At 29.0% G+C, this 22,035-nt stretch overlaps 1 protein-coding gene across 1 annotated transcript; it reads right to left on the minus strand.

The window, feature by feature from the left end:
* Nucleotides 1–554: 554 nt before the first annotated feature.
* On the minus strand, nt 555–20,442 carry LOC113389593 (zinc finger protein with KRAB and SCAN domains 7). The gene is made up of 5 exons (XM_026626612.1): nt 20,391–20,442; nt 7,453–7,990; nt 6,390–6,659; nt 4,367–4,584; nt 555–1,387 (listed from the first exon to the last, which is right to left on the minus strand). Exons 1-5 carry the CDS (start codon nt 20,440–20,442, stop codon nt 555–557), a joined length of 1,911 nt encoding a protein of 636 aa, XP_026482397.1.
* Nucleotides 20,443–22,035: the final 1,593 nt, after the last annotated feature.

A 22,035-nucleotide genomic window follows, 5' to 3' on the forward strand; every position in this document is an offset into this window, starting at 1 on the left:
GATTATTTCATCTTCTTCATTTATTAGATTTTTTAATTATATTTTGCTTCAAATAATTAGAACTTCTTGAATAAAAATTGCAAACAGTAGCTAAATGGATTAAATTGTTTTGGTCTAATTTTACTATTAAAATATTTATCTAAATATAAGAAACAAGTCAAATTATATCTGGACATCTACTTCAAAACTTTCCTTGAAAAGGTATGGCTATTTTAAAACTGTTTTCCTACAATCTGTATGTTAATTAAAGATCTTTGAAGATCTATTACATAGCAATCTGCGTTTCATCATTCATTTTTAATATTTTGTTTTGTCTCGAATCATTTGATTTGTTCTTAAATTTCTTGAGAAAAAAAATTTAGACAGTAGTTAATGAGTTGATCAAATGAATTTTACTTGTCATCTTGGATTAGACCAAAGTCTAATTTCACTGGCAAAATATTTATCTATTTGTTTCGATTCATTCTCATCAACCTACAAATTTTGTTTGAAAATATGTTGCTTTTCTTAAAACTAAATTTTTTTTTAGAAAATTCAAGATCTATTAAGATTTTTTAAACTGCAATTTGTGCTTTATCCATATACCCACGATACTGTTTCACCTGCAGATTAGACGTCGAAAAATCCATAGGTTCTTCATCCTGGTACCTATTTTCAATCATTGCATTTTCCTCATAATTAAACTCCAAATTTTGGCGTTTGTTGAAAGAAAATACAGCATTTGGAAAATTGCAGTTGTTTTTCTTATTTTGTTGAAGCCGGTTTAAAACTTCTTCGTAATCAGGAGCTTGGCCGAGATCAGAAGTAATTTGGGTATATGGATTTAATATTTTTTGACTTGATGTTTGCTGCTTTGAAAAGTCTTCAGTTGTATTGTTAAAATTTATACTGGTTTCCTTGTATGGATTGTTTTGGGCTCCAAATGTATAATTGGTTTTACTTGGACTTCTTTTGTCTTCTCGTGGAACTACTTTGGGTAGCATTTTTGGACTAACAGTAGTACTCTTGTATTTACCAATTTCAATGAAATTTTTATCCTGGTCAGGCACAAATTGGTGACCCACACCAGAATCACTAGTTTCATTAGATCTTACAAAATTTTCCTGTTGGTTTTCATTTGGCTCATTTATTTCATTTATGTAAGTTGGGCTTTTTGCCACGACCGATTGATATCTGTTCTGTTCCTGGTTTTTGTTTTCATTTTTGGATGTCTGTCTGACACATGACGATTCTTCGTGTTTATACAAATATGATTTTAGAGCAAATGCCTTTCCACATCTGATGCAGACATGAGGTTTGGTATTGGAGTGCGTTTGGATGTGTGCCCTTAGGTTGGATTTGTCGGCGAAGGCTTTGGAACAGACTGAGCATTTGAAGGGCTTTTCACCTAAAAATAAAGGAAAAATCTTAAATTATCATAATAAATGATAGTTTGTGTAAGAATTTGCACTAAAGTAATAATTAGACGAGATTTGATCACGTTTGGTATGGATTAATACACAATCGACATTACGGTAATTGACTTTTCATAGGAGATTATTTTTTTGCAATAACATTGGACTTGCTAATTTTGCTTTTTGGTCACTTCAAAACATTTTGAATCGTGTGAGACTAAATTTGAAAAAAGTTGTATTTTTTAAATTTAAGCTATGTATTGGTATACGATAAGAAAGACTTGCTTTCACTATTTTTTTAGGCTATCGCCCGAGCAATAATTCTTATTTATATATTTTTTTTAATATGCAATTAGCAGAATACTCCTGAATCGATTTAAAAAATTTAAAAACCCTATTCCAAAGGTATCATTTGGCAAATAACTCATTAAGTGTTAGAAAAATCTAGTTTCTTCTATGCAAAAATAATAGTCCTACGAAAAGTACTTGAATTACATTGTTTTTATTAAAGTTTGGAATGATAGTTTGGGCTTTTAGGACATACAAGCTTGTATTTGTACACTATAATTAATAGTGTACAATTATTAATTTTTTTTAGAAAGTTTTTTTATCTAAACAGCTATATCTCATTATTACTGATGTTCGTGCAACAGTTTTAAAGTAAAATACTGCTTTCTGCAAATTTTCTGCAAATTTAAAAGTTAAATATTTTTGATGCACGACAACTTGTTATTTTCAATGCAATAAAGGCACAGAATTATTTTTTTTATATTTAATATTTTAGAATTTTTTCTGCGCTCGCTTTTCATATAAAATCTCGCCTAGATTTCAAAAATATTGATTTCGACATCTACTTATATTTTTAAAATCATGTAGTAATAAATAATTACTCTACCAAAGGAATATTTTACACAAAAATATATCATAATTCTAGCATTTTCAAATTATTAGTATTATTTATTATTTAGTAATTTAGTAATTATTAATTAGTAATAATTTTTCTAAGGTTGTTAAATTTATTCGTAATTTTTCTGTTTCTTTTGAGATACTTTTAACATTAGTGTTGAAATTGTTGAATGGAAATCAGGAAATATTTACGGTGTAAAATATTTCTTAATAATAATACATATTTATAAAAATAATCTCAATGGATAAGATTGTTCTCTTATCTTACAATCTAATCTTAACTGAATAAAATTGTTCTTATCTTACTATGTACTTGTTATTAGAATCAATTTTTTAATTGAAGATATAAGACTGTAAAAACAGTATTTCTTTTATATTAAAGTGAATATCTTCAAATAAATAAGGAAATAGTTTATTCATTTTTCTTCAATTTGCTAATTTTATCTTGAGGTTCCAAGTCTTTCTGAATATGCTGAGACCAAAGTTAAAAACGAAAGTATTTGTGTGAGAATATGAGCCAAAGTTTTTGACCTTTTGTTGAACTTTTTTCAAAAACGACTGCGCCGATTTTCAACGTTTTCTTGCAATTAATTGCTTTTTTTATTGTACTATTTTGATGATAAAATTTATGGTCTTAAAATAAAAACTACTAAAAATGTATGGGCCTAGGAGTCATGTTTTAACTATTAAAATCAATTAAAGTTAGATTATTCCGTCGCGTAAAGGTTTAAAAATTTTAACGTCATAAATTCAAGAATTGCTAAATTGGTTCTAGAGGATTCATTTTCATTTGTGCTTTATTTAAATCAAATGGAACTCTACTGACGAGCAAATTAGATATCTAATTGAAATATAAAAAGGACTCTACTGGCGAGCGAATTAAATATCTAATTAAAATATAAAAAAGATTCTACTGACAAGTAAATTAATAAAAGAATTCTACTGAAAAACAAGGTTAGATAGAAAAGGAGAAAAAGACTCTATAGACGAGCAAATCAAATATCTACAAAAGTGTCTTACAAATCTAAAATAATATCTAGATAATCTAGATAAATTGTGCAAAACTGATCAATAACAAATTAAAGGAACCAATTCTCCAACAAAATACAAATGTTATGGCAACGCCGTGTTTATAAAAATTGGTAGTAAAAACAGACAAAATCCTATGTATTATTTGCCTCAGGTGTTTTCGACACCTGTTTTTTATCCTACATTTGACTATTGTACAAATAATTACTCTCATGATCAACAAATTGCAAATTGCATCTTGGTTTCTTGTTATAGGTAATTTCCTGTTTATGGTAAAACTTTGGTTGGATGCATAACTTATTTCTGAAAACCGTTTTATTTATTTATTTATTTATTTATTTATTTATTTATTTATTTATTATACGCCAATCGGCTATATACAGTTAATTATATAGTAATGTAACATAATAATGTTAAACTATGTTATTTTTACAAACACACATACGGGCATTTATACATACTCTCGTACATACATACGTCCGCACATGCACTTATATGTAGACTCAAACACACTAGTAATGCTAACAAATTCTAATAAGTATTATTTCTTTTGACAATGTTGATAAATGTATTATGTGATGAATTTAGTTTTGAGCACTGTTCATTGACCGCCATTGCTACACTGTTCATTGGACCGTTTAATATATAGTTTTTCGTCGTTTTTGAAGTCTGCACAATACGGTTTGTTCTTAATCCTTGTCTCGGGCATATTAAATTAATTTTTTCTAGAATCTTTTCTTCTAGAAAAAAAAAATAAGATCAGTAATTTGCTGTCGTTTGCTTAGGTTATTGTCCTCGCTTTTCAGTAAAATTTTTTCGTTTTCAACCTTTCCTTTCGCTTTGGACAACTTTCTGCAAAATTTCTTTTACCATTACAAGAATCGATTTCCTGAGACTCTGAGACAACTGTTTTGCAACTTTGGTAACTTTTGTCAAATTGTAAAATTCGTCTATGGAATTTGGAAGGGGAATTGCATTTGTTCGATATTCAGTTTCTACATATTAAAAAATACTCTTCTATCAATTTTTCCACTTACCGGTATGAGTCCTGATGTGTCCCTGCAGCAGCCAAGGTCTGCTGAACCTTTTTCCGCAGAAGGTGCAGGCGCATCCTCTGGCGTGCGTCCTTACGTGCATCGAATAGGCAGGGACGGACACGTAAACTTTGTCACAATGGGGGCACCGCCGGGCTTTGGCGTCGGAGGCGGACCTGTGGGTTTGCCGATGACGGGCGAGGTTGGAAGACGTACTATACCTAGAGGAAAAAGATAATAGATTTAGGTAAAGGACTCTCTGGTGGTTCTGGTAAAAGTTAGTTGTTGGATTAAGCCTCGATCGTTAACTGTTAAGAGTAGTATAGATTAACGTTATGGCAAGGCTATGTTATGAAGAACTTTCCATACTAAATATTGACAAAAGCCGTGTGGTTGCTGTGCAGCCAGGCGTTTTTCTCAGGTTGTAAGATAGAAAATCTAACCTAGATATCGCACAAATGTCAACTAGTTGGTATTGGTATTTAGCCTTCAGGCAAGTTACATGAACTTCCCGATATGCGTAAATAATTAACTTAATCAATAATAAACAAATTAATTTATGAGTGATTAAAAGAATTCCGAGTGGATTTATTACACACAATTGAAAACGAACGAACGCGTTCACTTGGAGTTCTAAAAGCAAATTTTCACAAATCAATTTTTATAATTGAACCAGTTTTAGTAGGACGTTAATGGTTTAGTATGTTTATTAAGACCAAGTAATCTATCGTTATATACCAAGTAAATCATCTAACTTTAATTTTAACAAACGTCAACAAAACTACTCATTTTCTCAATCTTTGACGAATTTTTAAAATTAAACTACTTGTCGTAAGGCCGTAATATTTCAGTAAGTTCTATAAGACCATGATACACATCGCCAAAGAAAGTTTCATAAAAATCGGCTTAAATTTTTTTTCAACAGTTAATTACAGAAAAACGGCTCGGAGGATTTTCACCTAAAACGAATCAGTATCATTCCCAACTAATATCTTTCGAACAGTTTTTGATTTTTTAAAATCGATTCGGTAGAATGAGCTTAAATGTGGACGAGAAGTTTAACACTCTTTTTCAAATTATACAAAAAACGGCTCGGCAGATCAGTCTCACAAAACTGACAAAGTATAGTGCTCATTGAGATACATCGAATGGCTTTTAAATTTCTGAAATCAGTTTAGGCGTTTTTGAGAAACGTCGATGAAATGTCTAATTTTGACAAAAGCCAAAAAAACGATACCAATTTTTGTAAACTTTGACGAATTTTTAAAGCTAAACGAGTTGTCATAGGGCGGTAATATTTTAGTATGATCTAGAAGACCATGGTATCTACCGTCAAACAAAATCATAAAAAACGTCGATTTTTTTTAAGCTTTATTACAAGAAAACGGCCCGGCCGATCTTTACCAAAAACTAATCAGCACGATTCCCAACCAATATCTTTCGAACGGTTTTTGAATTTTCAAAATCGATTCAGAATTGCGGGCTAAAACGTAGACGAAAATTTTTTCACTTTTCTGCAATTTACAGAGAAACGGTTCGGCTGATCGTCGCGCAAAATTTACGGCAAACAATCTGTTCACACACACGCACACACACACACATACTTTTTCCAAACTTGGTCTTCTTCGATTCAGAATGGCTTGAAACGTTGAGAAAACATGAAATTAGCGAATCGGATTTTTTTATGAAAACATAAACTTCTCCTTCGGGAAGTTAAAAAAAACGATGTTAGACAACGTGATCTTTCTGACCCAGCTTTATAACATATGAGTGACGTTGCAATTTATATGTAAAAGCCTGAATGCACAGCAAATACATGACATTTTGGCAGTACTCAGTATGATTCAGTAGCATAATGTATCGAAGTTGGTGCGTAACATGGCCTTGCCATAACATTCGACTGTTGTGAGGCAGAATCGGCATAAAAATACCAACATTGTGCCGTAGCAATTCTAGAAATTCGTATACCCTAATTGTTTTTGATTATGTCAATTATTCACTTACACCTAGTTCTTCTTCTATTTACCTTTTTCCACAATCAGTGCAAGCATAAGCGTCTTCCTGGTGATTCTGGTCTAGTTTCCTAGCTTCATCCCTATCAGAAAAATCGTCTTTTTCGGTCTCGCTCGCCAAATCTGATTTTGAACCCACAGACTCGCAAATGCTTTTATTTTTCCTGGGAATTTTGTCGAAAATTTTATGCTCGTAAGCATAACTACTGCCTGTACTGGTGCTTGCATTGGACGTGTCGTCTTCTGATGATTCGGGGATTGGTGACTGCTGTTGTTTTTTCCATCTAATAATAGTAATAGCAAAATTAATGGTAAAAATATCAGTGATCAATATAGAAATTATTTAAGGGGCACAACTAGTGTGAGATTTTCAAAAAATCGAATTTTCAATTTTTCCATATTTCGATAGGTTATACCTTTAAAAATAACATACCAAAATTTTAAATCGATTTCTTGAATAGTTTTTGAGTCACAGCCATTTGAATAGTATATATATAGTATATAGTATAACGATCATTTTATCTTTATACGCGTTTTTCTCGAAACATCATTTTCCGAATTTGCTGCAGCGATTACTCAAAAACAAATGATCCTATCATTTTTTTTACATCTATATATAGTTCTCCGTATAATGAACTATCGAATTTTTGATTAGATCAAAAATCGAATTTTGGCAGTCCAAAAACGACCAAAATTTTGGGTAAAATTCGACTTTTTTTTTTAAAACGCCGCCATTTTGTCAATTTTTGATTTTTACTTTATCGTAGGTCATTTTACAGACAATATTATCTAGTTAAACGAGAATTTTTTTTCTAAATTTCATCCACGTAGAAGGCCGGAATCACTGCAGCAGTGAAGGGTCTTTTTTTTTCGCGCCGTTGAAGATCGACGATAACTTAAAAAATATTTAATTTTTTTCTTCAAAAATTTTACTATGTATTCTTAAAACATGTGTGAATACATTCTTAAAATGTTGAAGTGATTGATGAAGTAGTTCTTCAATATAAATTCCCAAAAATCACCTTTTTTAGGCGCTTACACTAGTTGTGCTCCTTAAGTGTGTTTATTCATATATACCTATATTTAATAACAGTTGTATTGCTCGTTCCAAAACTTGTGTTCAGGCATTCTTTTTCTGGATTCCTTATACAATCGGTCAATCTAGTTTCTTCAAAACGTTTATCACAAAAAATCTTAGTAAATTTATCCTGTATATCATTTTTTTCTCCATTTATCACTACATCACTTGCATTCCTAATGGGTGCATCTAATTGTGATGCACCAGGATTTGGATTTTTATTATTGGATACATGATCAACAAATTGCAAATTACATCGTACTGGATTTCTTGTGGTAGATAAATTTCTAATGTTTATGGTATCACTTATTTCTCCAAAATTTCTATTATTAGAGTCGATTTCTGTGTTTTGACTCTGAGACAACCGTTCAGCCACTTCGGCCAATTTTGTTAGATTATAAAATTGGTCCATGGGATTTTGAGAATTTGTAGGAATTGCATTTTTTTGGTATTTAGTTTTGGTTTGGTTACGAGATGCTTCAGGAGATCTGGCTTGGGTGTCGTTGGCTATGCTCACATTATGTTCTGGACTCGAATCTGAAAAAATAAATATAATTAAAAATCACATATATTAAGTAGATATTTATAGAAACTACAAAAAAATTAGCGCATTTTTTTGCAAGAAACTGTAAGAAATATGATGATCTTGGATAATGGCTAAGAATTTGGTTAAATTTTATCCAACCAAATAGGACGCGATGATCTCTATATGGACAATATTTTTAGTTTTTTTTTTTTTGAAACGTCCTAATTTGAAATCTCATTCATTAGTTTTTGGTAAAAGCCAGTACTTAATTTTCGAAATAAACAATTGAGAATTTTATACAAAAACTAGATGACCCGACAGACGTTGTTCTGTACCCATGTCTACATCTTTTTAATATAATATACTAATATTTACCGTTTACTTAAAAATAATAATTATTGTTTTTTAAACTGCTCTTTACGCCAAAATGCATATATATTTATAACATGAGCGATGTTAAATGTAGAACTACTTTAAATAAAATGATGAGTCTCAATTCCCACACTATATTGGAAATTGAAGTCTTTTAAGCGGTATAATATAACCATAACCATAACATAACGCTGGTTCTTCATGTTGGATTAAATTAATTTAATTTTTTATTATTTAAGATATCCTAAATTGCATTTTAAACTTCTCCTAACCGATATCGTGAGGGCCGAATTGTATGTATTCATCTTTATTTTCCCATTTGTTGTTAAAAAGTGAAATTTTTACGAATTTTAAAAATATTGTGGAAAGATTTGTAAAAGATGCGAAGAAATTATACATTGAAAAAATACTATATTGAAAAATCAATATCCGAATCTTTTGTTGGCGCCCCCTAAGGCGTGCGCTCGTATTGCATCGCATTAAAGGTAGGACCGGCCCTAATACTTAATTTCATATATTAAGTGAATTAATTTGTCATATTTGTTTATATGTGTATATTTCAATCTGACATACATATTCTGTATTTTATATTATTTTAATATCTGGCACATCTCAGCTGCTTTTTGGCAATAATAATGTAGACATTTCATTTTTTTTATTCATAATTGTGAATTTATTATACATATTCTAATATTGTCTAGGTACATAAGTAAATTGTAATTTTTGGCAGATGATAGTTTTCATTTGTTTTTAATGCAAATAATGACATGTCGTTTTTTGCAATTTTTTCCATTTATTTATACAATATTGCACATACATCACAGTACTTTTTATACACATACATCTTAGAAAATTTCCTTAACAAACGTCAGAAAGATTTATCAAAATCCGAATAATAGTTTAGGAGGAGTTTACAGTTAGTGCTTGTAATTTAATATGAACTTTATATAATAGCAATAAAGCTCAAAATGATTCTACGTTTTGGTTAGAAAACGTTTGCATGTGAAAAAGAAAAGGGCTGTTTTTAAGATTTTCCCGGCAATTATTCGATTTTTTCTCGCCGTAAGAACCATCTTTGGACTTCAGCGAACATTTAAAAAAAAGAATTGGCCAAATTGGTCCAGGCGTTGTTGAGTTATGCGCTTACCAACACATTTTGCGATTCATTTTTATATATAAGATATGATGATATTGGATAATGGCTAAAAAGTTTTGTTAAATTTTATCCAACCAAATAGGACACGGCGATATCTATATGGGTAATATTTTTAGTAATATAAGTTTTTTCTGAAACGTGCTAATTTGAACTCTCTTTCATTAGTTTTTGGTGAAAGCGAATACTTCATTTTCCAAATAAACAATTGGAAATTTTAACTGAAAAACTAAATCCTATAAGTCGATTGTTAGTATACTTGGGGCAAAATGCTACTTACACCTATTTTTATAATCTGCTAAGCAATTTTCAAAGACTTATCCAACAAAATCCCTACATTGTTTGTTGCCGAATTTTTTAATTGCATTTTCCGTTGTCTGAAAATGCGCACGTCATCCGGAGGAAAAGTCTAAATTCGGCCCAACGTCGTCCGTCCGTCGACTTTGTTCATGAGAATGCGGAAAGCAGACGTCATGCATCGTCTTCGTTTTCGTCCTACCACCTGTCTGTTTATCATCGTAAACATCACATGACGAATCTTATATTCGGACATTTAGTCAAGTCGAGACAAGTCAAGTCAAAATCCAATCTCTATTAATAAATAGATTCAAATGCAACAATTGTCTTTCAGAAGAAATAACGTCTGGTCGGTAGTAAAATAGAACCAAGACTATCAAAGATCAAGGAAATGGAATTGTCTTTAAAATTTAACAATTTGTCTTTAAATTTCAACAATTGTTTTCTGAATTGTTGAGTGGACAAACGTCTGGTCTTCAATAGAATAGAACTTGGTACACCATAAAAGAGGACAATCCACTTGTAGAGCATGGCATCGTACCTTAAGGCAAATTGCAGGAACAACTAGTATCGAAAATTAAATTTTTTATCTTAGTGGTGCATGGCATCGTGTCTTGAAGGCAAATTGCTGAAACTTTCTCTACTAAAAATTAAATTTTTTAAAAAGGCTTTAGAAGGATTTTTGAAAACTCTGAAATTTTTGAGATAACTTGTTTTTGTTGATTTTTTTTTATAACATTTTGATTTTTATTTACTTTTTTCAAAGTAGAAAGCTGCGAAAAAACAAAATATCGAAGCGCGATAGCGCCCGTTGCAGTCTAGAAAAAAACATTTGTACCGAACCTACAGAAATGTAAACGAAATTTGCACTTATTATTAAAATCTCTAAAAAAAATATCTGATTTGATGTGCTTATGTCTAATGATCAATTTTGACCGTTATTTTTTGTTTTTATTGGATCTCCAAACCGGCTGGACCTGCTTTTGCCAAAAACTAATCTGCACGTCTCCTCATCAATACGAATCGAATGCTTTTTTTTTTAAATTATTCAAATTGGTTTCGGAAAATTGGTAACCGCACACACAAACACATTCATTTTTTTTAAGGTATGACAAAATGTTCAGAAGGATTTGAAACGTAAAGATATATTAAAAAAATATTTTTGACTTTTTTGTGGTTACTACAACTTACCCTATGGACAGTTAATTAGAAAATAGAATTTTTATCCAAAAATTACCAGGAAAATTTAATGACAGGAAATAGAATTCTTATCCAAAAATTACCAGGAAAATTTAATGACAGGAAATATAATTCTTATCCAAAAATTATCAGGAACATTTTATGGCCATTGAAGTTGCTTATATTACTGATTTTTAAACATAAACATTATTTTATGAAAATTTTAATTAATAAATATTTCTGATAATTAAAAACGTATAGAACAACAGTACATGTTTTTGTGCCATACTTCCACCTATCATCAAAACAATTGATAAATAAATTTAAATATTATTATTGAACGCGTTGTTCACTGAGATATTTTATAATAAAACTAATTTTTCAGATTCTATTATGGTTCGATATTTAATTAATATTTTTGAACGAAATTGCCAGAAATTAATCATTGTTTTTTTTAGCTGTCTATTGTTATTATTATCTATATATTTATGCAAATACAGCAAATATAAATATTACTAGGTGCCTCCAGTCTAAAAAATCCACTTAATCCACAAGAATTGACATTGAGCTGTAATTATTAATTTTCGCTTTCACGAAAACTTAGCCCAAGTCCAAGTTATTAGTACAATTGATCGGGAACCTTATCACGAGATATTCGACAAAAACAAAGTTTTTTACGCAATTTTAAGGATGACCACTAGGTTGCCTTTTCATATGAAATATATTAGATACTAAATTTACACTAAAAATGTTTTTATTATAAATTATCATCAAATTTAGTACAAATTTTCATAAATTAGAAAACGTACCAATGGGTGGTTCTCTAAAAATATTATACGTCTCTCTATTAAATCCTAGATTAATTACTAAATGTCTTCTAATTATAAGACAGATTGTAATTTGAATAAAAAAAATTTGAATTGTTAATATTAGTCGAAGCGATTTTACACTACAAAGTGTATTTGTTTTTTTTTTTATTAGTTTTCATGCCTTTTTCGAATAATTCAAAAACTGTTCATTCTACATCAATAAAATTATATTTCATTCTCGTTATTGAGAAATAGTCGAAGAAAGAAAGCCTTACGACTTGTACTTGTCGTAGGGCTGCAATATTTTAGTATGTTTTTTAAGACCATACATTCCCAAAAAAATCGTCAAATTTTTTTTAGTAATATTGAAATTACGAAGAAACGACCAGGCTGATCTTTACCGAAAACTAGTCAATTTGAAATCGATTCAGAATTGTAATAAAAAATATTATTGAACATTCCCTCTCTTTTGTTTTTACTGTGCATCTATTTAGGTTCAATTTTTTATCAAAATTCTTTGATGCGACTTTTTTTATAAAATTAGGCATACTTTCAAAATTTTATATTTTGTTTAGGAATCCAATAATTAAATTTGTAATTCAAAGGAACTTTAAATAATTTGAAACTACATATATCTATAATATATCAAATATCATGATTGAAATATTATAATTATAATTTTTATCTATCTTTCTATCTATTCTTCGAATTTTTTAACATCTGCTTCACCTAACACTTGTTCACGAAATGGTATTTAGTGGGTTGATGAGTAATCAGTGAAATTTGCCAGTTGGAAGAAATATTTATACTAAAGTCCACTTGTTGCTCAGAGAGTCTAAAATACGACCAGTATTTTAGATTTATTACACAACACCACACTTGTTTTATGACTTGTGTAGCTAACTAAGCCAAAAATTTTAATTTAACTACACTAAATTTGATGCCTCATAAAAGTAACGATGGTTTGATAAATTTTTCCACGAGGAAGAGGAAAAACAAGTGGAAGGGTTTATGCAGATTGGATAGAAAATTAATGCAAAAATGTAGTTGACGAAAAATTTTTCATAAGACGAGTGTGATATCATTTTGGCCAAAAATAGTTCCATCACCATAAAAAATACGGAAGGCGTTAGCGATTCAGCAATGTTATCCAGAAGTGTATGGACCAACTGTTACATTTTGGTTATAAATATATAAATGTATAACTTATACATACATTTTCCTTCTGGCATTTGAATGAGTCTATAGATTTATTTATAAATCCCGACCGGCCGAATTTGATGTACGACCGACAAGGCTTTCAGAGACGTCCAATCGGATTTTGAGTTATATCGGTACTGTTTTAGTTATAGTTATAGTTAGTTATATCCGCTGTCAATCTTAGAAATTATACAAACTTTGGGACAACGATACATAATACGAGTTTAAAGATATTTCATTACATTTAACACACGCAAATAAAATTGTAGAGGATCATTTTGCATGAAATTTTGGCGCTCTGAGTGGTTCTCGTCAACATGGTAATAATATTTTTGCATTTTGTTTTTGTTTGGTTGATAAAGCTATGGACTTCAAATTGGTGTATTCAGGTTTGATACATGTCTCGGACAGCCTGATATCGAGCAGTACTAACATCAGAAAATATAGATAGCAATATATTCACAAGTGAAAGTAGCCCTATATTGGCCTTGTTGTATTAATAAAAAAGTCATCAATTTCACAAAAATTGTAACTATATATTCATCACAGCCATTTGGGTTGCTATGTTTATAAAAAACACGTTGTTTAAGAAGTCACTTCATAATCGTCGTTTATAGAACTCGTTAAGCTCCTTATAAGAATGATAAAATTCTAGTGAATTTTTACAATTTTAACACATGTTTTGAGAATTTTTCATTTGTCACATTTCACATTTTATCGATATTTCTAAATACCTAAAATAAACGATTGCTCCTTTTGTAATGAAAATGGGTGTAATATGGATTATATATGTAAGGTATATTTTTCAACTATCTAAATGCTCTTGTAATCATTTGTAAACTCTTAAAAGCTTCAATTTTTTTTTGAAAATTTCAACAATTATTTTTTTTGGGAATCTTAGTTGTATTTCATTTTTTTTGTTGCATAGAAGTCGCAGTTGTATGTCTTGGTACAGAAACCCAAAACTTTCTACTTATTATTGAAATTTCTATGAACTATCTGATAATTTGATGTGCATATATCTAATGATCGTTTTTGAATGGCGTTTTTTATTTATTTTTTTCATTGGATCTCCGAAACCTCCTCTGCACCTGCTTTCCGAAAATGTAATCAGTTCTTCATTGCATCAATACAAGTGAAATGTTTTTTGAATCATTCAAATAGGATGTTCCGTTCTCTCAAAACCTAAACTGCAATTTTTTTTGCGCCTATCTAGGAAACGGCTGGACCTGCCTTTGACAAAAACTAATCAGCACGTCTTCCTATCAATAGGAACACATATAGGCTTTTTGAATAATTCAAATCTTTAATTCAAAACGTTGTTAGTTTTTTCTTCTGAAAACTCGTGAAACGCAACTTGTTTTCTGGCTTACGTATTTTAACACCGTCAGCTCAATTAAATCTTTGCATCTGGTGTAAATATTTAGCTAATTATCTCGATCTTAAATGAATATGAAAGAGATTCTTTGGGTTTTTGGCAGAATTCTCAGGAATTCGGATGGTTATTTACTCGAAATTTTAAGACTTCATTAATACAAAAACATTACATAACCTTTAGAAAAAATTTTGGGTAGATATCAGTACAAAAAATAGATTGATAATATGGGATATGTGAAAAAGACTTGTGGTCCGACTCTGCCTCATAACAGACCTATGTTATGGCAAGGCTATGTTATGAAGAACTTTCCATTCTAAATATTGACAAAAGCCATGTGGTAGTTGTGCGTTTTTCTCAAGTTGTCAGATAGAAGACTTTACCTAGAAACCGCATAAATTGCAAAAAATGTTAAATAACAGGGTCTTTCTAACCCAGCTTCATAACATACGGGTGACGTTGCAGTTTATGTGTAAAGCGCCTGAATGCACAAATACAAGACATTTTGGCAGTATTCAGTATGATTCAGTAGCATAATATATGGAAGTTGGAGGCAAAATCGGCCACAAGTCTTTTTTTTTAATTAGAAACAGTCATATCTTGTTTGCTCTCTTAGTTCCCACTCAGGAAAAATTTGAGCCTCACGCGATTTTGGTATTTATAATTTTTCCGCGAATTTTATAATTTATGTTCATTCACTAATCGTGATTTAGTCGAATATAATAATTATAAAAATACCGTATGACGCCACTTGAAGAATTTTAGATGAATCTTGATGGGAGCACAATGACGAGAACAACTATGTGTTGTGCCGACAGAAATAGATCGTTGGAAATGTTAGGAAAAAATATGTTATTGATACTAAAACTATTGCGCATATTACGTTTTAAAATTGCAGAAAACCGAAATAAATGAATTAAATATTTTTAATTAAAGAAATTTAATGATAGATAGAAAAACGAGCTTAAGCGTCATAAAATTGCAAACGATAAGTGCACTAGTAAAAAAATGATCAACATAGTAAAATATTTAATCAACATTTAATAGGTTTTCATATTTTATTTTCATAAAACAGTTTTACAACATTTTCTTAGTATGTTTGTTCGAACAAGTTTCTATTATTGCATTATTATCAGTAGTCTAAAGTAAGTTTTCATATCTAAACAATTGTTTGTATATTATTTAAATGATTGAAAGTGTATTCAAATTGCCAAAAAAATTAAAGGCCACAAAAATTGTTTAAATAATATATTTATTATAAATAAAATTTCATATTGAAGTGCTAAATATTAGCAAAACAATTATAGTAAATTCGTTCAAAAACTAATTTCATAAATCTAATTTTTTTTTTACTTTCGGCTTTTTATTAATAATTAATATAATTTTTTTTTTAATAGACTCACTAAAGTTCTGAATAAACCTGTTGCTTATAGGAAATATAAGTGTTTTTTTTATATAAAAGATAGTTAAATATTAACAATGCAATTATAATAAATTCATCTAAAAAATAATTTCATAAAATTGCAGATTTTTACTCCAGGCTTTTTATTAAATAAAATAATTAATTATTACTTTTTTAATAAAATCACTAAAGTATAGATAAACTTGTTGCTTATAAAAAAATATATATAGGATTTCAATATAAAAGTTAGTCTATCAATTTACTTTCTAAAACCTTTCTAAAACAAAATTTATACAAAATGTTGAAAAAAAACACGTGTTATTCCATCCTCAATATTATTTATTTTTTTTAGTTTAATATTAATTAAGCCATTAAAAAATTGGGCTATTAGGCAGTATACCATAATTAATAGAATTCAATATTGAGAAGAATATTTTGTATATACGGTATACGGCTATATTTTGTATAGCCTTGAATATACGGTTTATATGGAAATAATAGCTAATAGCTAAAAAATAATTTCATAAAATTGCAAATTTTTCATTTTAGGATTTTTTTTAGTAAATAATTATTATAAATTTTGTTAATAGAATCACTAAAGTATTGCTAAATTTGATGCTTTTGGAAAAAATATACAGGATTTTAATATAAATGGTAGTCTACTAAATTACTTGGTAAAATCTTTAACGAAAGTTATTCAAAATTTAAAAAAAAAAACGTGTTAGTCCATTTTTAGAGTAATTTAATTATTTTGAATTTAATATTGATTAGTCCATTAAAAAATACAAAATATGTGCAACTTGCCAATAGGCAGGATACTTAATAGAATTAAATATTGAGAAGAATATTTTGTATTAAAGCTTTGAATATTATACGGTTTATACGGAAATTATAGCTTTTTTGCCTAATTTAGTATGTTGTTTTTTACTAGTGCCCTTATTGTCTTACTTTTCCAGAATAAGTACAGTATTACTTATAGTATATCTAAACTTGATACTTGTAGAAAAACTAAATATTATTTCTGTATAAAAAACTCTCCATTAAACTTCTTCGATTTATTTATACAAAATATTTTTGAGGTAATAATAATTAGGCCATCTAGACTTAAAAAAACGTAAAAAAAATTGTGTGTACCCTGCCAATAGGTAGCATGCCATCATAAATAGTGTTTGTAGAATCTTGTAAAGTTTTATTGTTTTCAAAAATAAATTTTATCACCACATGTTCGGACGATTTGAGAAAGAGTATTTTTATCGACCGTCGGCAAGTGGTCGATATATTTCAAGTGTCTGTTCTTGTTTTAATTCCTATCGAATGAGATGGAAATTCTTGGTAGAGTGGGCAGTAGTTGTTTGTCTATTTATAAAAATTACTAATATTACAAATCATTGCCTAAAAAGTTATCTGGGAAAAATCATACCACTGAAGAAAAGATCTTCTATCGAAGTATAGAGGATCATCTACCTCTTTTATCTATTGAGATGGAAATTCCTGGTACATTGGGCAGTAGTTGTCTGTCGATTTATAAAAAATTCTATTACTACAAATCATTTCCTATTTTTTTTTGTAAAAGTTATTTGGGAGAAATCGTATGCCACTGAATGGCACGTTAGAAGATCCTCTATAGAAAGATCATCTACATCTTCTATCTATTGAGATGCAAATTCCTGAGTAGTTGTCTGTCTATTTATAAAAATTATAAATCATTCCCTAAATTTTTGTAAAAATTATTTGGGAGAAATCATACCACTGAATGGCACGTCAGAGGAAAGATCCTTTATCGAAGGATAGAGGATCATCTACATCTCTAGGAAATTACTGGTAGAGTGGATAGTAGTTGTCTGTCTATTTTTAAAAATTACTAATTGCACAAATCATTCCCCAAGTTTTTGTAAAATTTATTTGGAAAAAATCATACCATTCAAGCACACGACAAAGGAAAGCTCTTCTATCGAAGGATACAGGATTCATCTACATCTTCTATAATGATAATATAACGATAAGATGGAAATTCCTGGTAAAGTGGGTAGTAGTTGTCTGTCTATTTATAAAAATTACAAATCATTCCCTAAATTTTCGTAAAAGTTATTTGGCAAAAAATCATGGCACTGAATGGTACGTCAGAGAATCCTGTATCGAAGGATTTGAATCTTCTATCTATTGAGATGCAAATTTTTGGTACGTTGGGCAGTAGTTGTCTGTCTATTTATAAAAATTACAAATCTTTCTCTAAATTTTTGTAAAAGTTATTTGGGAGAAATTTCTGGTACATTAGGCGTTAGTTGTCTATTTATAAAAATTCCTATTATTAAAAATCATTTCCTAATTTTTTGTAAAAATTATGTCACTGAAGGACACGTCAGAGGAAAAGTTGACAATGACGACAGATCGAGGACAATTGTCTGTCAATACGATTATAGTTTTTGACAGGATTGTATCTTTGGTTCAAAAGAAATATTTTTAGATCATCTGGTTTCGTAAATTTGTGACCAGAACTTATCATGTATCATTTTGTAGTCCATTAGTAAAAATTAATTGATAATTGTTACTTTGTATCTGGTGCCCATTTATGGGCTTTGAGTAGTATTTGCGAGTTTTTATTTGCTAAGTTTGTATTTTGGACATATAAAACAATTGGGGTGATCCTACTTAAATTATTTACTTAATAAATTTACTTAATTTTTTTAAATTGACTTCATAGCATTTTTTTTTAAATATGCATATTTTTCAAGTGATTTTTTTATGTAAGAATATTTTTATACTGAAATTCAAATTTCAGGTAAAATAGAAAGGCTTCCATATATTTGTTTCTTCGAAAACTTTCGGATATTCCAAAATTTTAAAAAGTAAATAAATAATAATATGCGCTTTGTGATTTTATAAAATAAATTAGTAGTTTTTAAACTACTTAATGGAGAAAATCAGTGGGAAATCGGATTATTTTCATAAATCCAGAATGAAATAAAATGAAAGATTTACATTCACTACAGATTTTTTAAAACTTGAAGCTTGTTTTTAGAAAATGTTTTTAAAAAAACATCAGTCTTGTGAATTAAAGTACATAGATTTTTTGAAAATTAATTATATAAACTTCCTATGGGCATTTATTATTATTTAATCCTCAAACAATAATTATTTTGTTGAAAGCTTAATATAAACTATATAAAATGTAAGACTTTCTTTTAAGTTTTAAAAGATTTAACATAATTATTGGCACCTTTTCACAATTATTGGCATTCTAATTTTTATTTTACTGTTCGAAATTATAATTAAACTTAAGCAAAATATTAATTAAAATATATAAAGTAATGTAATATATTTTTAAAGTTTTCAATTTTTCTCTTATATTCTTCTTTTAGATAAATTATTTTTTTGCAATAACTTTTTATTTTTCACAGAAAATAGTTTTTTTTTTCAAAAAATTTGTACTGTTACAAATTTAATTATTGTCTTCTCCAAAAACATGTTTTACAAAAAATATACTAAGTTCATAATTAATACACATTTTGTAATTTTTTTGAAGAAGTTTTATTATAATTTATTAGTTAATAATTAATAATTAATTAATTTAAATTCAAAATCAACATATTTTTTAAAAGTTTTCAAATTTCAAAACAGTTTCTGAAATTTTTAAATTGGTTGGTCTAAAACATGTGAGAAAAATAGTGCACTTTTTTACTAATTATAAAAAAATCAGATTGATATACACACATAATGTGAGAGTTTCTGAAATTTTTGAATTGATTTGTCTAAAACCTGTGGGAAAAATATTGCACTTTTCTACAAATTATATAAAAAATAGGATTGATATACACACATAATGTTATAAATTTGGGACGAAACAATTCAGAATGACTTGCAACGTCGAAAAAACATGAAAATAGAAAATCGGTTTTAAAATTTCAAAATTGTAACTATTTCCATTTGCTAATACCGAGATTTATATGAATGCATCCGAGAGGTTAAATATTGTATTTTTTACTATTAACTATAATTTTTTTTTAATTATTATAAAACCTAGACGGAGGTATTAACGTTTTAATGTAAAAAGTTTATTTGTTTAAATCACAAATTAATATTTTCACACAATAAAATTATTTTTTATGAAATCCAAACATACATACTATCTTATGCGGACTTATAATAATCTTAAATCTTTATTAAAAAAATACCAATAAATATATCTATTTTTGAAATAATATTAACCCTTTCGACTCGGATGCTGCTGCTCCGGCGGCAAAATTCATATGAATTCGCGAGTGGAAAGTGTTAAATTAACACTGTTAATATAGTATTATTTTTTAAGAAAAATATAAAAATACATATGTATTATTTTTGTTTTTGTCACAGCTTTAAACTGTCTTGTTTTTATTTTTTATTTATTTTTTTTTCTTATTTTTTATATTTATTAGCGTTCTTTTATATTTTAAATCGTTTTACTATTTTACATAAGTACTTGCATAATACCTGAACAAGGTATTCAGATTAAAAGTAGTAATTTAAATTTAAGGATCAATATAATCTTTATGAAAATTACTATAATTAATAAAAATATTCTATTCTATTAATGAATATATAAGTAAATTATAAAAAACAAAACTATATCTTTTTTTCAAACACTTACCTCCGTAAAATCTATCAAAACTTCTTCGGTACCTCTGAAAAGCTCTCGGCATTTTTTACTTGCAAATTAAACTTTAATTCAAATTTAAAAACACTAGAATTGTCATTACACATTTATAAACAATTTAAATCTTTACTTTCTTGGTACACATATGAAACTAGATTTGTACGTGTCTAGAAAAATGCACATTGATAAATAATTTATTTAGTTTTTATGGGTTGTGTATCGTAGGTATTTGTTTAAATATTTCTCTATTTAATTTAAATTTATTTCAATAAGTTTTCACTACTAATTTCTAATTCCAAAGTTTTTGTTTGTGTTTGTTTTATTCAACATGTGTTTTACGTTCGGCCGACGGTTTCGAACTAATCCTTGTGCAGCTTCCGCCACTGATTTTATATTTGGAATATATATTTCTACTCTCGTCTTAAGGAGCAGAAAAGACGTGTGTGTTGAAGAGGCACACTTGGGGAAAAAATCTAACACATTGGGTATAAAAACTTTTTGAGATTAGTATAATATTTGTATTTTTTAACCCAGACTGGGTCTTTTGTCTGGGTGTGTCGGGCTCAATTACAAACTTCCAGTAATGGTAATTTGTTTTTGCTAAAAAATCCGATTTGCTAATTTTATGTTTTCTCGACGTTTCAAACCACTCCGAATCCAATGAGACCAAATTTGAAAAAAATGTATTTTTTTATACCAGGCTAGGTCTTTTGTCCGGGTATGCCGGGTTCAATTGTTAACTTGAAGTTTGTTTTTACTAAAAAATCAGATTTGTTAATTTTAAGTTCTCTCGACGTCTCAAGCCACTCCGAATCGAATGAGACCAAATTTGGAAAAAATCTATTTTTCATGCCAGACTGGGTCTTTTGTCTGAGTATGTCGGTTTGTTTTTGCCAAAAAATTCCATCTGCTAAGTTTACGTTTTTTCGACATTTCGAGCCATTCTGAATCGAATGAGACCTAATTTGTAAAAAATGTATTTTTCATCCCAGACTAGGTCTTTTGTCTGGGTATGCCGTGCACAATTACAAACTTCCCGCATAGCAGTTTGTTTTCGCCAAAAAATCCGATTTGCTAATTTCTTGTTTTCTTGACGTTCCAAGCCATTGTGAATCGAATGAGGCCAAATTTGTAAAAAAAAGGAAGGGAAGGAAGGAGAAGCTTGTTTTTGCTAATAAATCCGATTTGCTAATTTTGTTTTCTAGAATTCCAAGCCATTCTGAATCCTATGAGACTAAATTTGAAAAAAAAGTGTTTCATTTATCCCAGACTAGGTCTTTTATCTGGGTATGTTCGGACTTAATTAGAAACTTCTCTAACTTCTAATTAGAAACTTCTCTTGTAAGTGAAAGTTAGTTTGCTAATTTTATGTTTTCTCGACGTTTTGAAAAACGAAAGCAAATTTGGAAAAATGAATTTATTATCCCAGACTAGGTCTTTTGTCTGGGTATGACGGACTCGATTCAAACTTCTCGCAGGGTAAGTTTGTTTTCGCCAAAAAATCCGATATGCTATGTTGTTTCGACGTTTTGAAAAACCAAACCAAATTTGAGATAAATGTTGTCTTTATCCCAGACTAGGTCTTTTGTTTGGGTATGTCGACTATCGCAGTTAGTCACTTATTTATGGGGGGAGGATC

This window comes from Ctenocephalides felis, unplaced genomic scaffold, assembly GCF_003426905.1.
Source record: "Ctenocephalides felis isolate EL2017-DRISC unplaced genomic scaffold, ASM342690v1 CF-g0.4_SCAFFOLD_03573, whole genome shotgun sequence".
Classification (NCBI taxonomy): domain Eukaryota; kingdom Metazoa; phylum Arthropoda; class Insecta; order Siphonaptera; family Pulicidae; genus Ctenocephalides; species Ctenocephalides felis.